Source organism: Megalobrama amblycephala, linkage group LG13, assembly GCF_018812025.1.
Source record: "Megalobrama amblycephala isolate DHTTF-2021 linkage group LG13, ASM1881202v1, whole genome shotgun sequence".
NCBI classification, from domain to species: domain Eukaryota; kingdom Metazoa; phylum Chordata; class Actinopteri; order Cypriniformes; family Xenocyprididae; genus Megalobrama; species Megalobrama amblycephala.
Genome location: NC_063056.1, coordinates 722,080 through 748,214, shown reverse-complemented (window position 1 = coordinate 748,214; position 26,135 = coordinate 722,080). Strand labels below are relative to the sequence as shown.

The following is a 26,135-nucleotide window of genomic DNA, read 5'->3' as shown; positions in this document are numbered from 1 at the left end:
AGAGAGGAAAATGAACGAGAGAAAGAGAAGATGATGAAGAAGATCTGCTCTGAAACTGATCATGCACTACAGGTGAGTCTTCATGACACTTTCGTCTTTTGTGTTTCTGCTGTTAGTAGTTTTTTTAGTTATAATAACCCAGAGAAACTTACCAAACTCTGAAAATTAAGAAATCTACTCTCTGAAGTTTGCTTACTGAATGATTTTTGTTTCAACTCCAAAAGGTCTCAGCCTTACAGGAAACTGGAGACTGAAAATACAGCAAGTGGTCCTGGAGTCTTCGCTGTGCCATGATGGAAACTGAGAACAAACTTCACAACAAAATAGAAAATGAAGTGATTCATGAGGTTGAGGAAACTGATCTTCAAAGAGAACTGAAGAAGACAAGCGAAGAAGTGGAAAAATCAATGTCAGAGTTCTTTGAGAAAAACATTGATAAATATATACTGATTCAGTGGAAAACATCATTTGAAATCAGAATCAAAGAGCTTCAGGAGAACATTGTGAGAGAAACAAACAGGAGATTAAATGAGATTCTTCAGCAGCGAGACCTGAAGAAAAAGATTGATGATCAGAGGAAACATCATGAAAACACTCTCTTATGAAAAGAGCAAAGAACTCGCCTTAAAACTCAACAGACAAAACAAATGATGAAGAAACACTGAAGAAAGAGTTTGATTTGTTCTGGAAACAGAGTGTGATGAAGATCATCAGAGACACTCCTGCCAATCAGAGACATTGATGTAATGAGAGATGTGAGAGAGATCCTCAGTGACGCTCTATGAAAGTGTTTCCTGTAGATCACTGGAGAGAGAGCAGAGATATTTTCACTGTGTTGAGTTATTCAGATTATGTGAAGGTAAAGAGATCCAGAGTAAATAATGCATATTCATTAAAAATGCCACCAGATCAACTAAAATGATATTGGGTAATATTCAATCTAAAGAGGATGAAGCTCCAAATCAGATCATTAGTCACAGATGTTTCTCAGCAGACAGACAGAATGATTCAGTCATTTAACATCTCAAAGATGGGCTACAACATCAAGCTTCATTCAACAACTCACAGATTACATCAAGAGGAGAGTAACAGAACATGAGGAAGAACAAGTGAAATATGTGTTCAGGAATGAATTCTTCATGGATTTGGTTATTTCCATCTGTAAGAGATCAAACAAGATGATCACTGACCAATACAGACTGTTCAGAGAAGTTAATGATCCTGTAATATATGCTTGAGAAGAAGAGAGAAGAGTACTATAGTATTTTCCAGAAATACTGTCATGGAGCAACATCAGCTGCTGTTTTTGGTGAGATCATCTGTCAGAAACTGAAAGAGTCCATTGAGCAGAGCGTCTACAAGAAGACTGCCAGAGATCTGACAGATGAAATGATGAAAAACTGTGAATCACTGAATAGGAAACAGATCAAATCTGGAGAAACACATCCTGAAGACACTGGCAGAAGAGGAGGATTTTGACAAATACATGGAACTACATTCATAAACCCAGAGATCACTTCAAGAGTTTCATCAGAGATGAAGTCAGTCGGTACATCTCTGATAAGTTCAGTGTCAGTGTTTTACCCAAGATGAAGGAGAACATTGAACTCCTGCAGCAGAAGATCATGAAAGCAGCACATGAATCTACTGAACATGTTCAAGAGAACAGAGGAGATGTTGGTTTGTGGTTGAAGAGTTTCACACAGCAGATCTCAGATGAGCTGATCTTCTCTGAAAAAGACCTCAGTGGAGTCAAACATGATGATCTTGATGATTTCAACCTCCTAGAAGATGTGATGAGACAAGAACTTACTGCTGTAATGTATGAGATCAGCAGGAGATTCAACACTGAGACATTTCTAGTGAAACTGGACCTGTAAGGTTCAGGCCAGATGAGCTTCTGATTGATCTCTTCTGTCAGTGCTGTTGGGTTCAGTGTCCGTTCTGTAAAGCCATCTGCACCAACACCATAGAAAACCATGATGGAGATCACAGTGTTGCTTTCCACAGAGTGTGGGGAATTAATGGCACATATGGTTTAACAAGGGAACAACTGAATCTTGTCTATTAACATCTGCACATCAGCAGTAGCAAGTGATGGATCAGTTTTTCCTAAAGGATCAAGTGATGCAGTCCTCTGTAGAGACTACAGAAGAGCAGGAGGAGTTTACGCCGACTGGAGCATCATTCCTGATCTCTCTGAACTGCCCTACTGGAAGTGGTTTGTGTGCAGATTCCAGAAAGATCTGGAAAAATACTTCAATAAAATATTTGAGGGAAGTTGTGAGATACCAGATGAATGGAGAGGATACTCAAAACTGGATGCTATTGAGAGTTTGGATCGATACATGTAATGGAGCAGATGAAGACTGAGACTCTTGCGTCTCCTCTCAGATTCAGATCACAGTCAGAAATGAGTTTCTCTGACATTCATCAATGAATCTGAGCTCATCTACACCTCAGAAGATCAGAGCTTCATCAAATACTCCAGAAGAGATTCAGTTCCTCATACAAGTGTCTGTCAGATGATCAAAACAACATATTTCTGAACATATGCCTCATTGATAAAGCTCAAAATGATTGATGTATCTTATAGTTTATCACTAATCTAAACAGCTTAATCTCTATCATGAACTGAAACAGATCTGTGATAAGGACATTAATGACAGACTGTTGATGAAATATGATTGAAGTGTGTGTTTGTTAAAGCTCAGTGCTGGAATCAGACGATGGAGGAAAGTGTGAGAAATAAACAGATGTGTGAATCAAATCTCTCAGACCTGTCAATCTGATGCATATTGATTCATATTCATATGATTCACTCCACACAAATACTGTCAACATCATGAATTTATTGACCTTGTCAAGTGTCCTTTCACACTTGTTTAATATTTACTCGTATTATGAGAAACTTTGATTTGACTTTAGAAACCTGAAGATCTCTATAGCAGATTTTCATTCTCTGACAGTATTTCAGTCTTTGATCAATTCATCACTTGAACATGATGTCTGAGGCTCCATGTTCAGTGAATTATAGCAAAAATAAAGCAATGACTGTAATCATCATTTCTGTAAATCGTTTACTTTCAGTTTGTACACATTGAGTTTTTCCACTTAAATAGTTTTTAAACCAAAGAAAAACATAACTTGATAAACCAACGCTTTTCAATCTGTGCAGCAATATTTCGTGATCCACCGTGTCAAAAGCTTTAGATAAATCAATAAAAAGAGAGGCACAGAAATCACCATTATCGATTGATCCCACAGTATCATTTATAACATTAAAACAGCTGTTGTAGTGCTGTGTTTATTGAGGAACCCAGATTGATTAATAGAAAACACTTTGTTTGTATTCAAATAACATGTTCACTGTTCACTAATACAACTTTCTCAAATCTTTGTTCAAACACAGAGCTTTGAAATCGGTCTATAATCGTCTAACACCGCAGGATCTCCTCCTTTTAACAGAGGAACAACAAAAGCTGATTTCCACATTTCTGGAACGACTCCAGTATTTAATGAGATTAAAAATGTAAGTTAAAGGGGATGTAATAATATCTGCAGCTAATTTAAAAGCTATCTGAGTGCTTTATAAACATCTGAATTCTTGATTTGTTTAAATCTAAACCCCTCCTTTTTTTGAACGACTTTCTGTGTTAATAAAATCTGAATCAGGACATGTGATATTTGTGATTCAAATAGAAAGCCGGAGGCAACAATGTGCTTATTAAAACAATTGAGCATTTGCCCTTTTTCTGATACTAGAGTCCATATAAGCTATTAGTGTTTTTACTGCCTGTTAACAGCTTTATATTCTGCCAATTTTTGGGGGATTATTTGAATCAGCAGTATTTGCAGTGAAATAATCAGCCTCAGCTTTTCTGATAGCAACTGTGCATTTATTATGAAGCTGCCTGAAGCAGATCCAATCTGATCTTGAGTCAGTTTGTCTAGCTTTAGCCCAAGCAACATCACGCTCTCGAATAAGAGCAGATAGTGCTTCAGGAAACCAAGGATTTTCCCTACCTTTAACACAAAATCTTTTAAAAGGGGCATGCTTATTCATAGGCGATTATAAAGCCAACATAAAAATATTTCCAGGCAGACTCAACATTAGGGATAAGGAAAATCCTCTCCCAATCATAATGTGCTACATCAAAAAGAAAACCTTGCTCATTAAAATGACGCAAACATCGTCTCGTGATAATACGTGGCTTATGTTTAGGTCATTTGGTATCTCTGATTGTGGCAATGACGCAGTGGTCACTAACATCATTGGCAAATACAGAGGCTAAATATGGGGAGCATTAATAAAAATGGGAGCAATTAATGTGGACTTTTTGTGATCTTCAAGTTAGGTCTTGTGTCTCTACTAACTGAAAGAGGATCAAGGTGTCACCGATTGTTTTAAAACTATCAGATGCCGACTGCAGCCAGTTCACATTAAAATCACCCAGAAGAACAAGCTCCTTGTAATTCAAGGAAGTCACCGTATGCATCAGAGAGGAAATGGCATCCTTACCAGCTGATGGAGGTCTGATAGAGTTTCATATTTTTCAACTACTGACCCAGAAAGTAAAAGTGTAACTTCAAAACTATCCTTCATAAACTGCCATGAGTGCTGTTTTTGTTTCAAACGGCACAAGTGAAAATGCATAGGCTACCTGTCACAGATCCCTTGTCTCCTGGACTCCAATTCCCATGATCCTCCTGTTCTCCACACCAGCACTCACTTCCCTCATCATCTCCATCATCACCGATCATCATCACCTGGACTCCCTCGTCAGCACTCCCTATTTATATGGACTCACTCCCTTCACTCCTTGTCTGTTCTTGTGTATGTTAACCTGTGTTTGGATGTTGGCACTCTTCATTATATCAATAAACCCATCTGCTTGTGGAAATCCGTTAACGCTTCATCTCTGCAACACCAGACCGTTACACTACCTGTCAACACTCCTGTTTTTCCCGGGAGTCTCCTGTCTCCAGAGAAACTCCTGTAATTTGTATGGCCGAAACCTCGTTATAACAGATTCTACTCACACGGTCGACACATCATACAAATTTCAACCCATTTGTGACCTCAACCTGGCAGATGCACTGTTGCACAGGTAGTAGATGCGGGACGAATCAAGCATGTGGTGCTCCTTTAAAAAAAACAAAAAAAACATACAAGTAAATTTAACAACAGCTGGATGGAAGAATTTCATTTCATATGTCAAAGCTATATCGGCAAAGCCCATGCCGTTGTGAGTCACACTGATTCCTAATATCGGACACAGTGGGAAAAGAAGAGCACACCGTCTATTTTGACCTTCAATGTAATGTTAATGTACAATTATTTAGATTAGTTATGTTTATATGGTCATTGTTTGTGTTTTATACTTGATTTTGAAGGGGTGTGTCTGCTGTCTCACTGACTCCTCCCACCGATGTCACATCCATTTTCGAGAGGGCTGGGCTGTGTCTGTGTGTTTACGTTTGTGTAGCCCAATGTATGCTTGTTTTGTTATCCTCCATGTTGTATATTTGCTTTACTTTTGGTTATATCGTTATATCCTTTTGTATTTATTTTTCTTATTTGATTTAATAACTGTGCTCTTTCACCAGCCTGGTAAGTTAAGACGGAGAGCAGGATACCACGTCACGTGACTTACGTTGCACTTCACGTAGTTTATTTTTCATGCATTAGTTCATTAGTTAAGGGGTGTTGCCACCCGCTGTAAGTTTTGTTTGGTTTAGTTAGTGTAGTTAAGTTAGGGCCTGCCGATGGCACGCTGAAGATGTTGTTTTGGTTTTAATTTTAAATATATTCTAGGTTAGACTTAAATCCCTTAGTTAGAAGACTTTTGTTTTATTTTGTTTTTTTGATTTGGCAACACTCGTTCTCTCTCCATTATTTCCTCTGGTGAGTTTGAATTTATTTCAAAGTCCCTTTCTTTTCCTTTTGTTTATTGTTAATTGTAAATGCATATTTTTTGTATATATTTAAAGCTTTTTTTCCTTGTCCTATTGGTTGGGGGTTAAACTGAATAAATATTCTCAGCTTGAACCTCTGTCCTCCTCTTCACTCTGTGCCAGCTGTTTGATTTGTACTAATATGTTAAGTTTAATTGAACAAATACATGTGCTTTTGTTACATGTTCCACAGTTAGTGGAAGTGGAGTTTTTCTGTCTATGTAATCAAATTTGTAATAATAATAATAATAAATACAAAGAAACATGAATAAATCATGTTATTATCATTATTGTAGTTGTGGAGAATATCTACACATGTATCAATACATTTGAAGTCACAAAGAAGAATCTTTTAGGTGTTGCAAACTTTTAGATTTTTTTTTTTCTCTCCCACAAACAAAACACCTTCTTAAATTTTAAACTTAATGCACTGAGAGATGCACACTTGTATCACATATTCATTGCTTTATTGATTTATTTTTTGGAGATATTTTTAGCATAATCACAAATCCATAACTACAACTGCTTGAATTTATCATAATGTACTTTACTGTGCATTATGATAAATAATTTGCTTGTTACATGTACATGCAACATTTCAGCTGTAAATAAATTATAAATGTTATGCTGAAATATAATAAAATAATGGTTTGTATTTTTAAAATATCTATCGAATGTCGTTATGTGCATGAGTTGGCTCCACTGATTTAAGTCTCGTGCTTCAGAACTTAAAGTCGGCATGAAATCAAAATCGACCCTATACTGTTAGTGCATATTACTGGTCTTGTGGTGAACAATTAATCCGTACAAGTTAAAACACAGAGAAAAATTGTTTGTCGAGGTAATCTTTAATCAAAATATGAAAAGTTTCTTCCGGTCTGGAATGGCGTTCCTTCTCTGATTACGTCAGTTTGACGGCTTGGGTTGAAATCGCTTAAACCACTCCTCTGCAACCGTTCATCTGCTATGAGCGAGAGATGGAGAGGAGGAGCGCTAAAGTAAACTCTGCCCTCTATTCAATATTCTGTTTCACTTGGAAATACGTCACAACACTGGAGAAAAGTCGTTTGCAACTTCCGGTTCACGGGGACTTTAAGGGAACACTCCGTTGTGGGACTTCATTGTGGGGTTCATTTAACAAACACTAACCTCACATTTCTCCGATCTCTGATTCTTTACACTAAAATCAGCCACAAATCTATATGATCTTTTACCTTAGGATGTCCTCTTTCAAATGAGTGCTTTTTTTTTACTTTTGTGTGAGCTTTTGTTGCTAAATAATCCACTGTTGTGTTGCGGTTGTCTTCAACAACAACAAAACAAAAAAATCCACTCCAAGGAACTGTTTTGAATTTATGTGTGGATTTATATTTTGTGTATTGTTTTGGTTTCAAAGTGTTTAAAGGGAAAGCACCAGTGACACTGAATTAAGTGGTTGGAAGAACTTGAAAGTGAAACTATATATCCATTTGCTATAAACTAAATATGCATAGAGGTTTTTTTCTATTAAAAATGCAGTGTGAATCTTTGTAGATGACAGATTGCTTTACAGACTGTTTTTGAACAGGTACCATTTAATAAAACTTGTACTTTGAGTTACATTTAAGCATAATCACTTGTGTCATAGATAATCAAACATTGAGTGGATCTCAATAAACTTTATGTTGAAATATTTTTAACACAGTTGTGTTGGAAAAATGTTCCTCCTCCCTCTTCTCTGAACAGTTTCACCTCCCAATATAACGTTTTTTTTTTTTTATCCATTTAGGTAAAATTCTATATCTTTTGCTTTATTTTATTTTGCTAGGTCAAAGTTTATTTTTAATCATTTTGTTTAAACCAATTTTATAGACAATTGATTTTTGTGTGTCTGTGTCTGGATGGATGTGTGAGAGTGGCTGGCAAGGTCTGCACTGGTAAAGATGGTTATTCTTTGTCATATTATGATCTTCCTGATTATAAATGATCAATATCTTTTTCTCACACATGTGGTCAACAGATAAGTCAGGTTAGAGAGAGTTCAAATACCGACTGTCAGTGTTTAAATACGACCTGTCAACCTTTAAAATCAATCTTTCTGCAATTTCATTTCATTATCGCACGTCAGAGGATAAATATGATCCAAAATATATGGGGTCAAAGGTCGTCATCAATCATTTTGACAGTCTGTCCTCCCTAATAACTACTTATGTTTTTGTTTACAAAACAACCATGAAAGTGTCAACAAATTCATCAAGCTTCATGCCATTTAGATGAACAGAACATTTTTATTTTTTTGCAGCAAAGGTAATTTTGGGTCATAACACAACCATGTTCTAATTCTCTATTCATGCTTGTTTAGCTCCTCCATTTACCTTACTCGTGCTTGGCCAATTAATGGCTGCTTGCAGCTATATCTGAAATTCTGCTTACTTTAACAATATAGCCTGGTTCAATTCAAAAGGGAAGACCCTGAAAGTACTCTTTCTCTGTCAGTGTCCCACGTTCATACATATAGACGGAGGCGCCTGGATTGGAGGGATCAGGGATGTCAGAAATAATGAATATGACTCCCTTTGAAGCGGCCTGCACCTTAATTGCATCTGAAAAAAATTTGAAGTAACCACTGTTTTTTCTCACCTTTTCGAGCATATAATCATCTTTAAACCACTTTCTGACAGATGCCACAGAAACCATTTTTGGCTCTCCATCTAGCTCTTTAAATTTGTCAGTTTTCAGGAAATCCTTTAAGGCTGAAAGATACGGGTCTTCATAGTCCAGAGATGTGAAGGTCAAGCACACCACTCCAACAATACCAGGATTAAAAAGGATGGAGTTGAGACGGTCTGAGTCTTCAATTCTGATCCCTTCCAGTGACTTGGTAACAGAACTCAAGAGGTCAAGTTCAGACTTTGCGTCGTTTAACCACTGGTTAAGCATCTCAGCATTGAATGGGGAGCTCCTGTGGATCTTCAGGATGTCTTCCAGAGACTTCTCCTCCATCTCTCCTCCTCGAATAGCAGGCAAGACCCTGTTGACTGCTTTCAGTAGCATTGACTTGTAAATGCTAAACGAGCTCTGAAATGAGCGCAGCCTCTCTTTAATGTCTTTGAAACTATTAACCACTGTGTTTCCTGACAGGTCATTGGATGTCCTCTCTGCCTCTCCCAGCTCCTCGATTATAGCTTCAGTTTCAAAAGCCACACGTGTACTGATTTCTCTCTCTACCTGAGCTGCTGTCGCATTCAAAAGATAAAGAGGACGGAGCCAGACTTTTATGGGAACTGCATTCTGTGTATTCTCCCTCAGCAGAGTGGGGAGCTTCTTGTACAAACTCAAGGCCTCCATGTATGTGGTAGGGTTCTGCTCAAGGCGGACGTCACCGTGAAATGTGCAGGTGATCTTCTCTGCCATGTTCTTTTCATCATCTGTCATTTTTAAAGCTGCATCTGACTCAGTGGATTTCTGGATCTTTGTAACCATGACATTCAGTTCTTGCTCAATCTCCTGCTTGTTTTCCTCTTCTGAAAACTTCCGATCAAACACCATGAATGCCTGAGCTCCATACAGCACAGCAACGACCACATGAGTTGCAGATTTCTGGTCAAACACCTGAGGGTAGGTGATCTGGCCCAGATGGCTCATAGTGAGCTGTTCATATCTTGTGGTTTCACTGTAATACATTGTAACTCTGGACTGTCGGTGTGAGGATTTTGTGTCACGCAAGAACTTGGCAGATCCTCCCACCTCCACCAGCCCTCCCAAGAAACTGGTCTTCAGAGAAGCGCTTACATCCAGGAGACTGAATTTACTTGAGATTGAATCAGACCTACTGAACTTCACATTTGTCAGGGGCTTTGGACGACTGTCCAAATCTTCACTCAGTGATTTCTTATCCCACAGAGAAACACCTGAAACGAGAAATGGCTTTAACAGTTATTCTATGTATGAGGAAGAGACGGTTGGATGGTTAAGTGACGGGTAAACATGCAGGTTTGTTAGTATTTTTACACATTGTCTGGTAAGTGGTGATTCAACATGTTTTGAAAAGTGTGAGAAAGGAAAAGTTTTTTTTTAGGAAGATGCAGCACCTGGAATGAAGGAATCCCTGCGGCAGTCATACAGTGTACCAGGATACAGAGGTCTTCCTAGGGCTGCCACTTCCATCGTCTCTGATGGCAGGGCTGTTAACAAAGAGAAAAGATCATATTTATTACCAGATAAAAAAGTTTGTCAAGACAATCTAAGACTTTAGTAGCCTATAACCGATTAAACAGTAAATTATTGTCAATAAACACAGATAGATACAAGTATTAAAAGTTATTCAAATGTAACAGCATTTATATTTTCCTTGCAGAGTGCAAATGCAACTGGATGCACAGTTATTTCTGTAATCATAGAATGTGTGTTTAAGAGTAATGTATGTTAACCAACGTGTATAACCATGTACACTGTAAAACAAAAGGGAAATTCAGTATAATTTTACAATAATTTCACATTTTTAGTTTAAAGTCACCATTACAGTATTCAGTGTTTGCTTTAGTTGGGCTCTTTCTTTTTTTCTTGGATATTTTTCTTGGACAAACCCAAGTACTTAAATACAGCTGTTTAAATCTGCTGCGACGAGTCTCAAACACTGTTTTTCGCTTTCAAGTGACAAGTTTTGCGCATTTTTATTAGAATTTTATATTTTACAAAAAAGCAAAAGAAAACATAATACATTTAGAAAATCAATGAATAATAATAACAATATAAATGATTATTAATAATTATTAAAGGGGCTATATGTAAGATTTTCACTTTAATAAATCATAAAAATAGCCCGATATGTTTGCAGATTTTTAGGAAACATGCTAAGTTCACCTACTTTTTTATCAGAAAAACAATGCTACAGCCAGATATTCTACTCTGAAATGTGCGCTCCGTGTCGGAATGTCTGTCTTTGTTTTGGTCTGTGCGAAACCGTGTGCTGCAAGTTTATCCAATAGTATTTCAACATCACAGGTTGCCAGTTGCCGGAAAACACTGCGTATTGCAGCCATAGAAACCAGCAAACAAACTAGGTCAGAGAATCACAGATTAACAGACCTAAAAAGCCTTTGCATCAATATAAAAATCTCTATGAACAACAGCATATTAAAACACCAATAAATCAACTCATCAGCTTACAGTGTGAAAGTCTCCTCAGCTTTCAGTCAATTGTGCTCCCTCTTGTTGAGTGTCAAGCTGGCTACCCATGTCTTTGAAGGAAGGGGTGGGGCAAACAATATTTTGAATTTGGACTGCAGTACCTATTTTGACTACTGGGTGTCATTCCTACATAGAGCCAATCCATCAATCATTAATAATAATAAACCAGGGCATATATGCAGTTCCAGTGGTAAAGCACAAACAAACAAGCATTCAGTAGAGCAGACAGCATATTATGCCTTACATTACTGATCAGAGTCAACATTTAACTGGTTAAGATGATCCAGAAATGTTTGCCATGTACTGTAGAATTTATCAAGGTTACCCATAATTCCATACCAGACTCTCTCCATGTGCAATATTCCAGTAAGACAAGGCAACCAGGTCTTGAACTGAGGAACAGTATCTGATATCCAAAGTCTTAGAATGATGCTCTTAGCAATAGTCATTCCATAAATGGTGCTTTGAACAGAGACATTATGGTCTGACAAAGAAACAGAATATCCAAATAATGCAATCTTCAGATCAGGCTTAAACACAAATCCATACATGTCAGAAAACCTAAAAAAAAAAAAAGAGAGAGAGAAATGGGTAAGAGAGCCCTTTTCAGATTCACACAGATCACATGTAGGAGAAACAGTTGAAACTTTTTTCGTGGTGAATGAGCGGGTTAAACGCAAATAACAAACACCTGTCTCTGATTACAGTGATTGGCGTGGAGAAAGGATAAAACGCCAGGAGAAGCAGGAGCCTTCATGGACTTGTTTGAGAAATCGGCGGAGGCTTCTGGGTGGCCCCGAGATCAGTGGCCGGTGCGCCTCATCCCATCCGGCGCAGCAGCTCCCTGTACAGAACCTCCTGGTGTTCGACGACCTCAAACGGGCCATCCTCCAGCGAGTCAGCCGGACTCCGGAGCAACATTGCCAGCGTTTCCGCTCCCTGGATCTGGGGGAGTCCGGTCGACCATTTGTGATGGCCCACCAGCTCCGGGACTCCTGCCACAGATGGCTACTGGCTGAGGGAGGCGATGTGGAGGATGTCATCGATAAGGTGGTGCTGGAGCAATTCTTCACTCGGCTCCCGAGGAGAACGGCCGAGTGGGTCCAGTGCCACTGTCCCACGTCGCTGGACTCCATCCTACTAGCGGAGGATCACATGGTGGCGTGCCCATGGGTCGGCGAACCCCTTCCATCTATCTATCTCTCTCCTTCTCTTTCCCCCTCCCTCTCTATCTAGACCTGTCCCTCTCTCCAGGTCTCATCCACCCGGCCCACCTCGTGTCCCGCCCCGTCTCCGGACCCAGGGGGGGCGGGACTGACTGCTGCCGGGCTGGACCCCGCTCCTGCTTCTCCCCTTTCTCCACGCCAACCATTTAACCCTCTCTCTGCCACGAGAGCAGCGGGCAGGTCTGGGCCGGCCTGAGCATTTTGTGGATAGGTGTCCAGTGATGGACAATGATCTGGGTCCCGGACGACCCACAGGCTGCCCACGGTCAGGCTGGCTGGTACCAAATACCTGTGAGTATCAAGGGGGGGTACCTATCAGGCTTTGGTGGATTCTGGATGTAACCAAACCTCGATTCATCAAAGCCTTATTTCAGCCGGGGCATTGGATACAAGCCGCATGGTTAGGGTGCGGTGTGTGCACAGGGATGTGGTGGAATATCCTTTAATGCCAGTCGTTATTCAATTTCAGGGACAAAAGCATAGTGTTGAGGTGGCAGTTAATCCGCACCTCCGGCATCCAATAATTTTGGGAACCAATTGGCCCGCGTTCACTAAATTACTGGGGTGTTTATGTTCGGATGCCTCTTGGGGAAAAAAAACGCAGAATGAGGATGCGCGGTGGGAGGTGGGAGAAGCTGATCAGGGACCAATGAGTACAGCTTCAGGGGAACAGAGCAAAGTCGTAAGACTTATTCTTTCGGAGCGCGATGATTTTCCCCTGGAGCAGTCTCAGGATGAAACGCTAAAACATGCTTTTGGAAAGGTCTCTGTCATCGATGGTCAGCCTCCCCAGCCTGGATGCGCGCTCACTTATCCGTATTTTGCGGTTATAAAAGATAGGTTGTATCAAGTGACCCAAGACACTCAGACAAAAGAAGATACAACCCAGTTATTAGTTCCAAAGAGCCGCAGGGAAATGCAGGTCCCCTTCGAGAGAATTGGTATGGACCTCATCGGGCCATTAGAGCGATCAGCAAGAGGACATCGTTTTGCATTAGTCACTGTGGATTATGCAACACGATATCCAGAAGCAGTGGCTCTCCGCAACATTTCCGCTAAGAGTGTTGCTTACGCACTGTTTTCTTTAATCTCCCGAGTGGGGATTCCTAAGGAAATCCTCACTGATCAGGGCACGGCGTTTAGGTCACGGACGTTACGTGAACTGTACAAATTATTGGGCATTAAATCGATTCGGACCAGCGTCTTTCACCCACAAACGGACGGGCTGGTCGAACGGTTTAATCGCACGCTTAAATCAATGATTCGTAAATTCGTTCAGGAAGACGCCAAAAATTGGGATAAATGGTTAGAACCCCTGTTGTTCGCTGTGCGACGGTGATTAGCGGAGAGGATGATCTCGGGCCAGAGGCAAATATACAAAAACAATCCCTCGCGCTGGCCCCAGGTGGAGATCACCTCTCGCCCTCACAGCTCACTGATTTGACTAAGTTACAAGCAGAGTTTGCTGACGTGTTTTCTCCCCTACCGGGTCGTATAGACCTCATTCAGCACCACATCGAGAGTGAGCCGGGCGTGGTGGTTCGCAGCCGGATTCCGCTATACGCAAATTCCCATGATAAACCTCTGGGATTTTGGAGCACCAAATTGTAACAGTAGTTCAACATAACTATTGCATTCTTTAATTGATTCCCTGTCTTATTCTGCCCTCTAGTGGGTAATATCGAACATGCTGCTAACCCTGCCCAATAAATACTTTTAATGTTATTAAACACTCGTTATACAGGTTATTTGCACTTTTATAACATTGTTTTAATTTTTATTGAAAATGAATGCCTTTTTGATATGTGATGTGAAACTAGAGAAGAACGAACTCGGCAAAAGGCGGATTCAAAACCGCGGCGATCGCAGTAAAAGCTAGTCTGGCGGTCCAATATTTTAGCATTGCGCCACTGGGGACGTTAATAAATGAACGTCCTTTATCATACTTGAGAGATAATGAAGAGTTATTATGTTTAAATAACGACTTATGTTGTTATAACGACTTAATATCTTGAAATAACAAGATATTACGCCGTTATAACGACTTATTATGTTGAAATAACGAGATATTATGTCGTTAAACGACTTACTATCTTGAAATAACGAGATATTATGTCGTTATAACGACTTATTATGTTGAAATAACGACTTAATATCTTGAAATAACGAGATATTATGTCGTAATAACGAGATAAGTTTTCGTTTTTTTTTTTTTCCTCCCCACCAAGTTTTTTTTTTTTTTTTTTTCACCATGCGGTTCAGGGCTTCAGTATGTTTTAAATGGTTTGTTTTGTTGTTTTTTTGCTGACTATCAAGTTTAAAATGAATGGCTCTTCTGAGGTACACTGACTGAACTGACGATTTCGATAAGCTACTGTGTCTTTCAACATATTTTCTAAATTTTCATATATTTCGTTCTGCAAAGAGAAAAGGATGATCGCGTTCACTCACAACCTGTGACAACTGTTCAAGATGAAAACGGAAAAGTGACGCAGTCTTTGTTCAACTTTCTTTTCATAATATATATAAATGCATAGCCCAGGCCAACTAACTTATCCTGTAAGTTCATGATTAAAATATAAAACATATAAAACTAAACATTATGTATATATATATATATATATATATATATATATATATATATATATATATAGGCCATATCGTCCCCTTCCCTACTGGTGTGTGGTGAGCGCACTGGCACTGTTGTACTGTGGCTAAATCATGATTTCAGCATACATCCTTAATTACCTCATCAAATTCAGCCAGAAATATAGGAGTAATCTTTGATGACCAACTGACCTTCAAAGAGCACATGGCAAAGTCCGCTCGGTCATGCAGATTTGCACTACACAACATCAGGAAAATCAGGCCCTTTCTAACAGAACATGCAACACAACTTCTGGTCCAGGCTCTGGTCATTTCTAGGCTTGATTACTGCAATGCTCTTCTGGCTGGACTGCCATCATGCACAATCAAGCCTCTACAAATGATTCAGAACGCTGCAGCACGTCTCGTCTTCAACGAGCCCAAAAGAGCCCACTTCACACCTCTCTTCATCTCTCTGCACTGCTTGCATCAAGTTCAAGGAGTTGACGCTTGCTTACAGATCTACCACAGGCTCAGCACCCTCCTACTTCCACTCACTCTTACGAGTCTACACTCCTACCAGAAGCCTACACTCATTAAAGGAGTGAAAGCTTGTGGTACCATCACAGAGAGGCACAAAATCACTCTCCAGGACAGTCTCATTCATGGTCCCTGGCTGGTGGAATGATCTTCCTGCCTCCATCCGGAATGCAAAATCCTTGGCAATTTTTAAAAGACAGCTGAAAACTCATCTCTTTGGTGAACACTTAACCTCATCTTTAAAAAAAAAACACTTTAATCCCTCCCTATTCTAGTTTATGATATTCTGAGCAATGTTATCAATATTATTGTGAGCACTTCTTGTGTCTATTTGCCTCTTCATGATGAATCACTTATTATATTCCTCACTTAAGTAATTTTGGATAAAAGCATCTGCTGAATGAATAAATGTATTATTGAGTTGTAAACAGCACATTCACATTTTGTAACAGCATAGGCACCATACCTCGGGTCTTCATAATTCGTCTGGGTATGAAGAGATGAGGTCTGACAGTTTCTTTATTCAAAGTCCCAGTCTCATCGGGTTTGGGTTGTAACATTTCCTATTTTTGAAGAAATGGTTCATTTAATAATTTTCTTTAAAAAAAAAAAAAAAAAAAAAAAAAAAAAAAGAAAAACTTTTTTAAACCCTTATCTCTTGAAACACATCTGGTTAGACTTGTATTTTGTCTGAGGGGGTGTATTTACCTCTGCATTTACCACAACGAGGGCTGCCAGCCATAGATACGCATATAGGTAGATGCAGTTCGGCTGCTTCAGGTACATCAAAAGTGTTGCCATCTTAGAAAAGTTAATGGAAAACTCTGGAAAACAAGTGGAGAAGAGCCTCAGTGCACTGAATTAACTGCTTTTGGGTGGAAAAGAGTTCAGATCATACTGTATAATACATCAACTTCCTCTATGCTGACCATCAACCTATTTGTCTTGACAAATTAATTTTGTAGAAAAAAATATTTGGTAGTTTCAATGAAAACAAGAAAAGATAAATCACAAGAACTGTGAAAGATAAGACTGAAGCACTTCTGGGCCCAAAGTTTTAATCAAGAAACATCTGCATGTAAAAAAAATGTAGTAGAGTTCAAAACACTGAAATTAACCAGTTAAATGAATTTATAGTTGTTAGAATAATATGCCAATCTTATCTTTGCAGTGATCATGTGTGTAACATGCTTGACCTAGTATTTTTTTTTAATTTTTTTGCTGTAATAATGTGCATTAGCTTTTTAAGGCCACTGACAGATTATTGATTGATTGATCGATTGATTGATTATCATGTCTTATCATCATGTTTCGCTGTATATCTTTATGTAACCTCTCACCCAGGTCCTACTCGCCCCGCTCTGTGCGGGCCTCAAACCCGTTTCTCTGGCGTGGAAGTCTAGCTTTAACAAGGAGGCTAAAATCTGTAACCTCTAGCATCAATCACTACAGTGTCACTTGAGAACAGTGAAGTGAGGTTTACTTGCACAGCCTTTATTAGATTACATTTATCATTAGTTGCTTATATTGATGTTATTTGTGTGTATTTCTTCTGTGTTTCGTTGTAATTTATTGGTCAAAGTCCTCGTTTGGAGGTATTCTAAAGTTGTAAGCAACTTAATGTGCACATGCATAGAACATGTTTAGAAAGAGCACTGCTGATACATGTAACAAATCGTGTTTAACCTAAAATGAAATATCAAGTCTAATTATTAATCTTTTCAATTCTATATTTCGTTGAATATTCATCATGTGTATATTCATTTATAACATTTAATGTTATTATCATGTAAGAAATAATTGACGATTGCCCATTGAATTCTTAGAAAATAATGCACACCCGAGTTGGTAATGCGGCCACGATGCAAAGCAGAGTGTGTATTATTTTCTATGAATTCAACGGACCATCGTCAGTTTTTCTGCTTATACTACGGCTACCACACCTCAGGACACTGTTTCAATGGTGTATTTCAAGACATTTGTCAGGTTTTTGTCCTTAAAACACTCTTGTGTGTGGGACTAATTTCTTACGCATCTCATCCCAAACCTCCATTGCTAATTCCAAAACTTAATTTCAGAACTAGTAATGGAGACTTGAGCCTTGATAGCAGAAAAATATCTGTTCATACAGTTATTAACACAGTATAAGCATAATGTATATAATAATAAAACATATGTGTGTGACAAAAACCATGACAATAATTTGTGGTTCTTATTGTTTACTATATTTATTTGATTGGTCAGTGTCATTGTGGGTTTTGTTTCTTTTGTGTTTGTAGTCTGTAAGGACCTTTTGAAATAGCTGAAACCATTTGACGAAGTGATATGGAACTGTATTGCGGTCAAGTTGCGACTCGTTCCGTATCTCAGGGAACCGAGGTTACGTACGTAAACCGAGTACATTATGCTTTTACTGTGAAGGGCTTTTGTTATATATTCCTTGTAGTGAAAATGTTGGTGTAGATTGAGGTTTTATGTAAAAACTTGAATAAAACAATTACAAATAATGCAATACAAATAACTTTATTAATTTAATTAATTCTCTCAATGCTTTAATTATAGTTAAATGGGTCAATAAATCAAGGTTATTGGTCTTGTTTAGTGCCTTTTGCTTTCATAATATTTTATATTGATATATATTGTTATTTGTGTATTTATTTATTTATTTTTATTTTTTTGTTTGTTTGTTATATGTGACCCTGGTCATAAGGGTCAATTTTTTAAAACTGAGATGTATACATCATCTGAAAGGTGAATATATATATAAGCTTTCCATTGATGTATGGTTTGTTAGGATAGGACGTTTGGCCGAGATACAACTATTTGAAAATCTGAAGGTGCAAAAAAATCTAAATATTGAGAAAAGTTGTTCAAATGAAGTCCTTAACAATGTATATCCACTCACAAAAAGAATTGTTTATATATTTACAGTAGAACATTTACAAAATATCTTCATGGAACATGAAGATCAATAATAAATAATCAATAATCATCAATAATTTTGACCCATACAATGTATTGTTGGCTATAGCTACAAATATACCCGTGTGACTTATGACTGGTTTTGTGGCCCAGGATCACATATAGGAGTTATTTTTTCTAATGAACAATGTAATTTAACTTTTCTGATACACAATGCTCTGTTTGAGCAACTTAATGGCTGCACTTTGTTCTGCATTATGTTCCACCACTTAAAGACTAATGGATTTGTTGTTTGTTTTGTTTTCATATTCAAGAGATTATAAGCTAGATCAGCTTTTTTGTGTTCACATCGAATGTTCTTCAACTTTGACTGATCTGTTGAAAGCAGTTATTTTGAGTTAGATGCATAAATGTTGTCCTTCTATTCAAATTTTACATTCAAGGGGTGTATACAACATATTTGCCCACCGGCAACTATAGTTGCCGCACATTCAAATATGTTTTTAAAGAAAAAGAAAAAAAAAAACCTGGAGAAAATAAATGCAGAACATGTTCACAGAGGACACTATTAACAGGACTATATGCATGAAATCATTCAGAAAAATTTGGGCACAAATGGGTTAAGAAGACATTCTTTCCTTCAGTTCCTTTGCAATCTAGTAATGTTTAAAAATAATAATAACAAAACATGTCTATAAATCCTGTGATCGTACCATCTGAATTCTGTGAATCGTCTCTTGAGCTCTAAACAGCACATTCACACTAACATCACCAGTTCATATTGTATTAAATGATGAATTACCTGGTGTCTCTGTTTGTCTGTGGGAAGTTCAGAGATGAAACCTTCTGGTAAAGTCTTCAACTGAAGTTTGAAGCTCACTGGATTTCTGTAGTTATATTTACACTCAAAAACTGGCCCTTTACCCTCATGGACTCAGACTCTGCTGGCACGCGAAATGAGATTTGAGGTTAGTGCCTCCACTCACATATAACAGTGCAACATTGTGAGGTCAGTGTCATTCATGTTTGTGCCAAAAAACAACAACAAAGATTTGTGGTTTAAGACTGCAAACACCTGGGACTTCCCCCACCAACATGTCCATGTGGGCCCCAGTGATGTTGCCTCGGCTCCCGCAGGAGCTCAGTTCTGGCTAATTCCTCCACTGCCGCAGCAGTGATGTTGCCTCGGCTCCCGCAGGAGCTCAGTTCTGGCTAATTCCTCCACTGCCGCAGCAGTGATGTCGCCTCAGCTCCCGCAGGAGCTCAGTTCTTCTGGCAATTTCCTCCACTGCCGCAGCAGTGATGTCACCTCAGCTCCCGCAGGAGCTCAGTTCTTCAGGCCAACTTCTCCACTGCCGCAGCAGTGATGTCGCCTCGGCTCCCGCAGGAGCTCAGTTCTGGCTAATTCCTCCACTGCCGCAGCAGTGATGTCACCTCGGCTCCCACAGGAGCTCAGTTCTTCAGGCCAATTCCTCCACTGCCGCAGCAGTGATGTCACCTCGGCTCCCGCAGGAGCTCAGTTCTTCAAGCCAATTCCTCCACTGCCGCAGCAGTGATGTCACCTCGGCTCCCGCAGGAGCTCAGTTCTTCAAGCCAATTCCTCCACTGCCGCAGCAGTGATGTCACCTCGGCTCCCGCAGGAGCTCAGTTCTTCAGGCCAATTCCTCCACTGCCACAGCAGTGTTGTCACCTCGGCTCCCACATGAGCTCAGTTCTTCAGGCCAATTTCTCCACTGCCGCAGCAGTGATGTCGCCTCGGCTCCCGCAGGAGCTCAGTTCTGGCTAATTCCTCCACTGCCGCAGCAGTGATGTCACCTCGGCTCCCGCAGGAGCTCAGTTCTTCAGGCCAATTCCTCCACTGCCGCAGCAGTGTCGTCACCTCGGCTCCCGCAGGAGCTCAGTTCTTCAAGCCAATTCCTCCACTGCCGCAGCAGTGATGTCACCTCGGCTCCCACATGAGCTCAGTTCTTCAGGCCAATTTCTCCACTGCCGCAGCAGTGATGTCGCCTCGGCTCCCGCAGGAGCTCAGTTCTGGCTAATTCCTCCACTGCCGCAGCAGTGATGTCGCCTCAGCTCCCGCAGGAGCTCAGTTCTTCTGGCAATTTCCTCCACTGCCGCAGCAGTGATGTCACCTCAGCTCCCGCAGGAGCTCAGTTCTTCAGGCCAACTTCTCCACTGCCGCAGCAGTGATGTCGCCTCGGCTCCCGCAGGAGCTCAGTTCTGGCTAATTCCTCCACTGCCGCAGCAGTGATGTCACCTCGGCTCCCACAGGAGCTCAGTTCTTCAGGCCAATTCCTCCACTGCCGCAGCAGTGTCGTCACCTCGGCTCCCGCAGGAGCTCAGTTCTTCAAGCCAATTCCTCCACCGCCGCAGCAGTGATGTCACCTCGGCTCCCACATGAGCTCAGTTCTTCAGGCCAATTTCTCCACTGCCGCAGCAGTGATGTCGCCTCGGCTCCCGCAGGAGCTCAGTTCTGGCTAATTCCTCCACTGCCGCAGCAGTGATGTCACCTCGGCTCCCACAGGAGCTCAGTTCTTCAGGCCAATTCCTCCACTGCCACAGCAGTGATGTCACCTCGGCTCCCACAGGAGCTCAGTTCTTCAAGCCAATTCCTCCACTGCCGCAGCAGTGATGTCACCTCGGCTCCCGCAGGAACTCAGTTCTTCAGGCCAATTCCTCCACTGCCACAGCAGTGTTGTCACCTCGGCTCCCACATGAGCTCAGTTCTTCAGGCCAATTTCTCCACTGCCGCAGCAGTGATGTCGCCTCGGCTCCCGCAGGAGCTCAGTTCTGGCTAATTCCTCCACTGCCGCAGCAGTGATGTCACCTCGGCTCCCACAGGAGCTCAGTTCTTCAGGCCAATTCCTCCACTGCCACAGCAGTGATGTCACCTCGGCTCCCACAGGAGCTCAGTTCTTCAGGCCAATTCCTCCACTGCCGCAGCAGTGATGTCACCTCGGCTCCCGCAGGAGCTCAGTTCTGGCTAATTCCTCCACTTCGGCAGCAGTGATGTCGCCTCGGCAATGTCTTCATCCATATGACGATAACTCTACCGGTCCTTTACTAACCCTTCTAGCAGCACATTCAGCCTAAGCAAGGCAATTTTGGGGGTCATCAGTAATGTTCCAGCTGCTGTCCTGCATTGGTTTGCAATTTTTTGGGGGAGTAATCTGGGTTCGGGCCAAAATACCGAGCTCGGAGCCCTCTCCTCGGACAGCACGCCAAATACGCATACTACTACGCATACATTTTTCAAGTGTGAACTCGTGAAATGATGTTTTATTAACAAAATTCGGGAGGAGCAACATTCAAATAATCTGACTAATCATCACGCCATCTCGGCCAGCTGTCAGCAATCAGTAATCAACATATCTACCCAATCAGCACAAGTGAAAGCATATATATAAGACACGGTCGACTCACCCATATTCCTCGACAGTTTGACAGCATCCCTCCACCACCCCGTCTCCTCACACCTGCACTGGTTACTTTCCAGAATACTAACCAGAATGGGGGGAGTAATCTGGGTTCGGGCCAAAATACCAAGCTCGGAGCCCTCTCCTCGGTCAGCACGCCAAATACGCATACTACTACGCATACATTTTTCTGTCTGATTATTTGTAAGTGTGAACTCGTGAAATGGTCATTGAGAAGATAAAGAGTCTTTGATCACCAGATCAAAAGAGAAACAATGCAGGCCACTTTTGTTTCTCTGATGGACTGAACTTTACAGAAAAACCAACTAAGACCATTCTAAACTGCATCAAAATTGTTCCAAACAATTTGAAATGGACTTATCAAACATCTTTTAACTACATATATTTTAAATCACACCCACAAATACTACCTGTAACCACTTATTTCAGGCATGCACTAACCCCCTCTGGCACGTCTACGCCAGAATACAGCACTTGCAACTTGAGCTGCGCCGACCCGACACAATCTCGCCTCATATTCACGTTCACGCGAGAGTGACAAAATGCTTTACGGTAATTCAAAAACAATGTATATATTATGACTTTATAAGACAATTTCGAAAATTACCCACCTCCATCGAGATTTCTTGTACTGTATTTGCAAAACTACTGCGCTGGTGAGCGTTGTAGTCCAGAGCTGCGCTTGGAGTATTTACGACAGTGTGATTCACTGAAGGAACCTGCAGGGGGAGCTTCGCAAATCTTACTGAGTTCCACTTTAATCTTACTGAATTCCACTTCCATCTGCTGAGGAGATTGAGGTCTTTTGGGGTATGCAGGACACTACTGAAAACTTTTTATGACACAGCAGTTGCATCAGTCATTTTTTATGCTGTGGTCTGCTGGAGTGGCGTAATTACGGAGAGGGATAAGAAAAAATTCAACAAAATGATCAGGAGGGCCAGCTCAATCGTGGGCTGTCCTCTGGATCCAGTGGGAAGGTGGGTGAGAGGAGGATGTTGACTAAGTTAACAAACATCTGGAATAACACCTCTCACCCTCTGTATGAGACACTTGGGACCTTGGTTAGTTCCTTTAGTCAGAGACTTTTGCATCCTCAGTGTAAGAAGGAGCGCTTTCGGAGATCCTTTGTTCCAACAGTGGTTAGACTTTTTAATGCTAGCTTATTTTAATATTGACCCTAGTGAAAAAAAAAGTATACTAAGTATACTTGCAGCAAGACTAATTATTAGTATATTTCAAGTGTGTTAATGATTAGTTCATTTAAAGTGTGCTATTTTGAAACAACTAATTTTGTACTAAGTATATTTAAGTTGAAATTAAGTAGTATTAAAATACAACTTTAAGTATATTTAGTATACTTATGTGTGCTAAATTGGAACAACTTCAAATATACTTAGTACACTTTAAGTGTATGTCTGTGTAGGGACTAATTACATGCTTGATTAGTGATATTAAAGTGTTCTTAACTTGTGTTATAAGTATACTTTATTTGTGTTAAAAGTATATTTTTTGTTATAATATACATTGTATTATAAGTATACTTTTATTTGTGTTATAAGTATACTTTATTTCTGTTATGAGTACACTTTGTGTTATAAGTACACTTTATTTGTGATTTAAGTACATTACAAAATAATTACGAGTGTCTTCAGAAAACACAAGCAACACTGAATATATTATTTTACAGGTAATAGTATATACTGTATGCTCAGTACCTTTGGCTTATTCCAAATATTAAACATTACACACTTTGCAGTCAATAACAATACACTTTGTTATTACTTATACTTTGTATAATATAGTCAACATTTGAAGCGGATCAAAACCTTTAATCAAAGTTGTCCTAACTTTTTTGATCCACTTCAAATGTTGACTACTGTACTTTGAATTACATAATCTCACACAATACAGTTGTGCTACTATTTAAATACAGTTTAACACATTTTCCTAAAGTTGAATGCATTTGTTTTCAAGGCCATTAAAATAAATAAAATGTAACAACATCACTAATGAAGAGACATATTTCATTGACAGATCCAATAGTTTTTATTTAAACTTAGATTCAGCAAAACTTACCATGTTTTTCATTAAAGAAAAAAAAATATTGGACCATGGTGACCCTCTATACACAAATACAAATTACACATTATATTCCATTTTCTGATGAGCTTCTCATTGTGTCTGATGGCACAATGATGACCGCAGAGACTCGTGAAGAACAGCATCTGTTGACAGAATATACCAAAGATATAAGACAGCATGTTCAACTCTTTATTCACGTTTACAATAGTCTGTCTGAATCCTACATTGAACCAATACTATTTTTGAACAGTAAATGAGGATTAGCAGCAGGGAACTGTATCAGAATGGCATGTCGATATTGTTTTCGATACATAGTCAAGCATGAAACACTTTATGAATTAATATCGTACAGAATACGGGCCGATTTGACCAATCATATGAATGTTTTGGTGCTGCATACAAACATGTGCCATAAACCACCGCACAAAAACTCAAAAAGGAGATATCAAGCCGAAATATCGCTCTCCGTTTGTTAAAGAAAATAAAATAAAGTTTGTTAACTGGTAGACTACAACTCACCTCCCAATAGCAGCACTTTTCTCCGGTTCTTTCAGGATCGCGTAGGCCATTAGATTAGCCGGTTGTCGTCGCCATCACGGTCAGTCTGCGATGTCACTTGATTGAACTGGTCAGAATCCCCAAGACTGAGCGATTTATTGCTCTTTCAGTGTTTTATTAAATAAATTATACATTGCGACATTATACTTCACCTGAGTGACTGAGCGTGGGGATTCAGGCGACGACCGTGACGTTAGCAGCTCTGATTGGCTGAAGGCAGTGAGCAACAAAATCTGATTGGTCACAGACCAAGTTGAAGAGACATTTGAATTCCGATAAGTTTAACCACTCGACATATTTTTTCGCATTACTTGTGCTGCTGGTGTGTTGTTTAATATAGATTTGTGTGTACGATTGTAAAATGATTCTGCCAGTGTAAACTTAATAAACATTTACACATATTTGGAAATTGTATAGGCTACACTGCATATACTAAATGGGCTTGTAATGCATTCATACTGAAATAAATAGCACAAGTAATATAATGAATTCCAAGGATGAAGAAGTAAACTTAAAAAATATACTCAAATTTAACATTATATACAATACAACTTCAGGATATTAAATAATGTATTTTTTTTTAAAATATACTTTCAGTGCATTGTTACAATGATCATTTTCGGCACACTGTTAAAATATACCTCAAATATATTTTTATAAAGTGCAAATAAATACACTTTTAAAAAATAAACTGAACTTACACTTCAAGTATATTTTTCTAAAATATATTTTTTAGAAAATATACTAAAGTACAATTATTTTAAAGTGTGTTAAAAGTTGCATTGTGAAAATATGATACTAATATACTTTTTATATATTTAATGATAGTACATTTTTTGTTAGTATATTTGCAGTGTACTATAGAAAAAGGGAATATATTTAAAATACAATAAAGTATACTTTTTTTTCACTAGGGGAGGTTTGGGGTTTGGGATAAATTGTGCATTAAAATTAAAACTGAATTGAATTAAATTAAATTATACTATATTTGTACAATATTTATATTTATTTATAGTAGGATATATTTATTATTCATTATTTTAGATTGTACTTTTTACATTTAATGATATGTGTTTGATTATTATTATACTGTATTGTTATTTGTTTGTAGTAGTGTTACTATTTGTATTGTGGTGTTCATGCTGCTGTAACATTTAAATTTCCCTCTGGGATAAAAATAAAGTCTAAGTCTAAGTTTAAATAGTCATGTCGCAAGACAAAGACAACTAGAACTACAGAGTGCACAAGAAGAACAGACATGCAGCTCATTCAAGCCATCCAACTTTCACTCACTTTTCTTTTCTTTTACTTAATTTTCTTTTCCGCTGAAAGTCTTGTGTTCTAAGTTTTTCCGCAAAGTTCAACCAACAACTTTTGCCGCTTCAACTTTAACTCCAGTAACGACAAAGAGACTTCCTTCCATCTTTCCAGCAAGCTCAAACGTGATTGGGTTTTACCAAACACAATCTGTTTCTTTAAGTCCCTGTGACAAATCATTGACTTGGAAAACCCTTCTCTGCATGCCGACGAGGGAAATTCACATTTCACAAGTCGACTCAAGCAAGTACCTCCAGATTCTACAAGCTGAACTGGTGCATTTAAATTAATGATTCATGGTTCATTCACGTCTTTGAAGTGCATTGCTAGGAATCCT

General features: G+C 39.3%; 1 protein-coding gene across 1 annotated transcript; it reads right to left on the bottom strand.

Moving 5' to 3' along the window:
• Window positions 1-8,223: 8,223 nt before the first annotated feature.
• On the bottom strand, window positions 8,224-19,344 carry LOC125243290 (stonustoxin subunit alpha-like). Its single transcript, XM_048152811.1, has 5 exons — window positions 19,204-19,344; window positions 16,188-16,301; window positions 15,946-16,042; window positions 10,029-10,121; window positions 8,224-9,848 (listed from the first exon to the last, which is right to left on the bottom strand). The coding sequence occupies exons 2-5, from the start codon at window positions 16,278-16,280 to the stop codon at window positions 8,395-8,397; spliced, it is 1,737 nt and encodes a 578-aa protein (XP_048008768.1). The 5' UTR covers window positions 16,281-16,301; window positions 19,204-19,344; the 3' UTR covers window positions 8,224-8,394.
• Between the last annotated feature and the right edge of the window lie 6,791 nt (window positions 19,345-26,135).